Source organism: Lipotes vexillifer, unplaced genomic scaffold (assembly GCF_000442215.2).
Source record: "Lipotes vexillifer unplaced genomic scaffold, Lipotes_vexillifer_v1.1 scaffold1139, whole genome shotgun sequence".
NCBI classification, from domain to species: domain Eukaryota; kingdom Metazoa; phylum Chordata; class Mammalia; order Artiodactyla; family Lipotidae; genus Lipotes; species Lipotes vexillifer.
Window position 1 is genome coordinate 576,532 of NW_006798273.1, and position 5,284 is coordinate 581,815.

General features: G+C 55.1%; 1 protein-coding gene across 1 annotated transcript in view; it reads right to left on the reverse strand.

Moving 5' to 3' along the window:
* CNNM4 (cyclin and CBS domain divalent metal cation transport mediator 4) overlaps positions 1-5,209 on the reverse strand; it is a 34,916-nt gene extending 29,707 nt beyond the window's left edge. The window contains exon 1 of the mRNA XM_007470180.1: positions 3,808-5,209. Within this exon, the coding sequence (XP_007470242.1) occupies positions 3,808-5,209 (1,402 nt within the window). The remainder of the gene's footprint in view (positions 1-3,807) is intronic.
* Between the last annotated feature and the right edge of the window lie 75 nt (positions 5,210-5,284).

Consider the following 5,284-nt stretch of genomic DNA (forward strand, 5'->3'; position numbering starts at 1 on the left):
AATGCCCCGGAGGGAGGGGGAGGGAGGGGCACAGCAGAAGCTGGAGGGTGGGTTTCAATGACGGGTGGAGCTTCCAAACTCTCAAGTGGAGAGTTCATTCATTACAGTGCTTCCAGGGTCTGGAGCAGCATCTGTGGTGAAGGAAAAACACAGCAGGGCCAGGAGCAGCCCAGGGAAGCTTCGTTTTAAGATTTCGAGCTATAGCCAAACTCAACCAAAACTCCCAGTACTGTGAACATTCTAGACGAGGTTTAAGTGGAAGGACCAAGGTTCAGATTGCAGGAGCCTCTCAGTGGCCTCACAGCTCTCACCCATTAGCGGGTCTTGCTCCTGAGGGCCTGCAGCACCAGGCATCGTGTCTTGCACATAGCATGGGGTTCAGTAAACAGTGACAGCTGCCTTGAGTTGGAAGGCAGAAGCCGCTGGGAAGCTGTCACCTCGTTGCTTTTGTCCCTAGGTGAAGCTCAGCGCCCCCAGGCCTGCAATGACTCTCTGAGCCTGTCTCTAAGTGTGTAGGAGCATATTCATCACTCCCACTAATGAGTGAAGCCATGTCAGCTCTTGATGGTCAAAGACCGCTTATTCACTGAGAACCTGAGGCACAGGGAAGGAGAACCAAGACTCCACACTCTGCTTCTCAGTCCCTGACCTGAACCTCTGATACATGTGTCACTGCAGAAGCACCTCCTGGCTTTCTTGGGGCAGCTGGAAATGTCAAGTCCCTGGATAACAGCACAACACGCCCACTTTTCTTTAGCCCTTATCAGCTCGTCAAAATTCTAACACTTCTGGAATGCGGATAATTCTCAAGCCTGACAGGTCATTCGTTCATTCAGTGGCTTTTTATTGAGGTCTTACTATGTGCCAAGAACCATGTTATGTGCCAGGGATATATTGGTGAACAGAACTTAGAGCCCTGCCCTTTGGAACTTACATTCTAGTGGGAAGAGACAGACAATAAAAAACAAAGTAAACTGGTAAATTGTACAGTTGTTAGAAAGTGATATGAGAAAAAGAAAAATGAGCACAGGGTAGGTCTGGGTAGATCAGGAAGGTCAGGGTGGGAAGGGGGTTACAGTTTTAACTAGGGTGACAGGAAGGCCTCACTGAGAAGGTGAACTTGAAGCAGACCCGAGGGAGGGGAGAGTAAGCCATGCAAAGTCTGGGAAGAACATTCCTGCCTGAGGGAACAGCCAGGGCAAAGGCTCTAGGGTGGGAGTGTCCTCAAGGCCAGCAAGGTAGCAGGGCTTGCCAGACAGCCATTCGCTTGTTGCTCATTCATCATTTAACAAACATTTACTGTTAATTTCTAGCTAGCAACTGAGTGGAGAAAACACTAATAGGGCATGATCCCAACCCTCAAGGAGCTTATAATGCTGGTGGGTAAGGTGGAGATAAAATGACCTGAAAAGAGGATTACACCCGCAGCAGAAGGACTCTGGCCGAATTCAGGACCCTCACCCAACCTGGAGGTGCCAGAGTGCCCCGAGGCGCAGAAAAGACCCTCCGCCAGACTAGCAGGCACCCTGGCCCCGATTTTGGTGCTGATGATGCTGCTGGCTGTGTTAACATGGCTTGTTGGGTTTTCTTAGCTAAAAAAGGAGCCTTCCAAACACCAGATTTGTAAAGAAAATCCTTTAAGTTGCAGATGTACACTACGCATTTGCCGCGTCCTGGAGGGCCTTGGACTGAAAAGGTAGATGCCAGATGGAAAGATCTGGCAGAGGTCACACTGCGGGGAGCCCAGCATGGCAACGAACAAGGAAGTGATGGTGTAACACCCTGGGTACGTTCACTCGGGGTGACCATCCCTCACACTTGTATCTCCAGGGCCTCACACTACACAGGGCAGACTGTGGCTGTGTTTCCATGGAGTTACCAGCACCCCCTCCAGGCCTCAGTCTCAGGCTGCAAGCCTGTTAAGAAGGAGAGTCCAGTGGACTAAAATGTGCATGTGCAGAGCCCCACTCAGCAGTGCTCTGGCCTGAGAGATGCTAGCTCTGCTTCCTCAGCTTCAGGAAGCGGTACTTTTTTTTTTTTTTTTTTTTTTTTTTTTGAGTCCAAAGGTGGCCCTGCCAAGACCCAGGAAGCTCCCACCCTGCTGATCAGGGGCTGAGAAGCCTGACCAAGCCAATCCATACAGGTTGGATCCAGATGTGGGCTGAACGATGCTTGTCGGGTGTGTCACCAGCAACAGTCCCAAAGACCATCGAGGTGGTAAGGAGGAAGCGGCCCTGGTGAGTCCTAACCGGGTTCCCGACCAAGCAACATGGGAGAGGTCCTCTGGGCCTAGAGGCTGCAGGGTGGGGTGGGGCACAAGTCCTCAGTGCTCTTCTGTTCAGACTCCGAAGCTCCCCCCAGGCTGTGCCGTCACCACGGGCTGTCTCCCACTCAAGTCCTCCTCAGCTCTGAGGCTGAGATTCAGTCTGTGAAACTGAAAAGGGGCGGCACCTGGCCCTGACCCCGACCCCAGCATCCTTGCCAGGCCAGCTCCTCCCAAACCCACTCCGTCCCCCACTGATCCAAGCCAGCTCAAGGTCTCCTCCACTCGCGGTTCCACAATGACTGAAAAGGGTCTGGGTGCTGGCTCCCAGCCAGAAGCTAGAAGCCCTCAGCCAGAGGGAGTTCCACCAACAGGAAACACAGCCAAGTCCCCAGGTTTAGGATAAGGTCCCTCCCCCCTTCCTCCATTCCTTTATAAAGACCTTCCCTTTCTGCCTCCTCTCTCCCTTTGGCCTAGGAGGGTTTTACTCCATAACTGGTTTGTTTACTGTCACTCTGAAGGCTTTGGAGAGGTAGAGGTAGGAGAAAAGTTTTGTTGCAAGTAAGGAAAGGGGTGTGCGCCCTGAGCTCTGAGGCTGGTGAGTAAACCCTCCGAGTGTCTCTCTAACTACCTGAAAACTGGCCAAGAACCCATGTGAGAAAAAAACACAAGGCAATGAATGCAAGGCCCGCTGAAGATTCCCAGCAGACCACAGGAGGGAAGCTTCTGTTTGGCTCCTGGGAAAGACAGAACAATAACCAAAACTTAATCGGCTTGCTTCTGCTGAATAGTCGAAAGCGTTACTTGGCATTGTTCTGGGCGGGGAGCCAACTAGAGCCCTCCCAATTCGGCTTCTGTGGGCCAGGAGCTCCAGTGACACTGTTCCCCTGCTCCAAAACCTTCCATAGCTCCAAGCTTCCAGCAGGCTGACTGTCCTGACTTTCAGGCTCTTCCTGAGGCCCCAGATGACTCAGTCTCTCCCCCACTGACCAGTGATCAGCAGAGCCTGTACCCATAGGAACAGGACCACCTGCTGGGCCACAAGCACATCCTTTGCTCCCCAACTCAGCTTCTCTGCTCGAGGGGTTCCCTCTGCCTCAAGTACCAAGTCTCCCCACCTTTCAAGGCTCTCCTCAAATGTTCTCTCCTCTGTGAAGGTTTTCCCAGTTCCCTGGCCCCTTCCCCACCCGACCCCTTCCCCACCCGACCCCAGTGAGACGTGCTGGCTCCGGTTCCTTGCCCTAATCTCCATGCCCTGGTGTTGGCCTCTTTTGAGGCATTAGCTTCCCTCTGTCTGGCTCCCATGTGGGTGAGTGTGTCTTGCTCTGCTTTGATTCACCTGAAGCGCAAAGCACGGTTCCCGGCAGACAGCAGATGCTTAAGAACTGTTTCTGCGGCCCTGAGTACCATTCACCTCAGAGGCATAGGAGGTGCTAAGCAAAGGGACACAGAGTCACGCGAATGGAACGCTAAGATCAGCAGACACAAACCAGGCAAGGATACGTGCGACACCACAGTGAAGCGGGAGCTGCATCAGGCCTTACCCTTCTTGAACTCCTCCAGCATGGCATCCAGCTTGGTATCATGGAAGACGAAGTGCACTGGGTGGTTGTAGAAGCGGGTGATGGTCTTGAGGGGGGTGCAGTCATCGGGGTCCACGAAGGCCAAGTCTTTGACGTAGAGAATATCTACGATGTTGGATTGCTCGTCTTCATACACGGGGATGCGCGTGTAGCCACTTTCCATAATCTCCGACATGGTGTTGAAGTCCAGGATGGCATCGTTCCGGATCATGAAGCAGTCCTGGAGCTGGGTCATGATATCCTCCACGGTTTTGGTCCGGAGTTCCAGGGCACCCTGGATCATGTTCAGCTCCTCTTTCACGAGGTCATTATAGGGCTCCGTCACCTTCAACATCTCCATCAGCTTCTCCCGATTGTAAACGGTGCGGATCTCCTGACCCAGGAAAAAGTCCAGGAGCTTGCTGATGGGGAAACTGAGGGGGAAGGTGAGTAGCATAAAGAATTTGGTGAGAATGATAGTGTTCGCGCCCACAGCCAGCCCATGTCGGGAGCACAGGGCCTGAGGCACAATCTCCCCAAAGATGACAATGCCTATGGTGGAGAAGGCCACGGCCACCAGCCCAGACCCGATGAGGTTATCTACAAGGATGGTGAGGGAGGTGTTGACCAGCACGTTTCCCAGGAGCAGGGAGCAGAGCAAGTAGTTGCCCTTGCGTCGGATGGGCTCGATCTTGCGGGCATAGCGCCTCTCCTTCTGAGTGCCACAGTTCTGCACGATGCGCAGCTCCATGGGGTCCAGGGCCATAAGCCCCAGATTGAGGCCAGAAAATATGCCCGACAGCACTAGCAGCACCAAAATGAGGAGGATGTGCAGCCAGAGGGGCAGGAACCTCCCAGCCTCCTCCACCATGAAGAGCAGCGAGTCCTTGTCCGTCCACTTCTGCCAGGGTCCGTCCACGCCGGCGCGGGTGCACAGCGCATACAGCTTCATGTTCTCGCTCCTCCGGAGGAACTTAGTGAGCACCACCAGCATCCCGGACGTGTCCCCGCGGCTCACGTTGACCAGCTTCTGGACGACCAGGTCCTTGGTGAGCTCGGGGCAGCTGGTGGAGTTGTGGATGGTCTCGGCGTTGTCCACCTCGGTGAAGGAGATCAGGTTGCTGGAGAAGGAGCCCAGCCTCTGGCCGTACAGCCTCAGGTTCACCGTGCTGCCTTCGGACACGAAGATGATGCCATCCGAGTTTATCCCACACGATTTGTTGCAGCTCGCCAGTCTCATGCCCAGGATCGCGCTCCGCTGGGGGTCGCCCTGGCCGCGGGCCCCCCGCGCCCACAGCAGCACCAGCAGCACCGGCGCCACCAGGAGGAGGCGCCCTCGGGCCGGCCCGCCGCCCGGGTGCCCGCCCCCGCCCACCGGCGCCATGTTGCTCCGGCTCGGCCGCCGCCGCTCCCCGCGCCCCTCCGCGCAGCCCCTCTCACGCCACCGATCCTGCCGCTC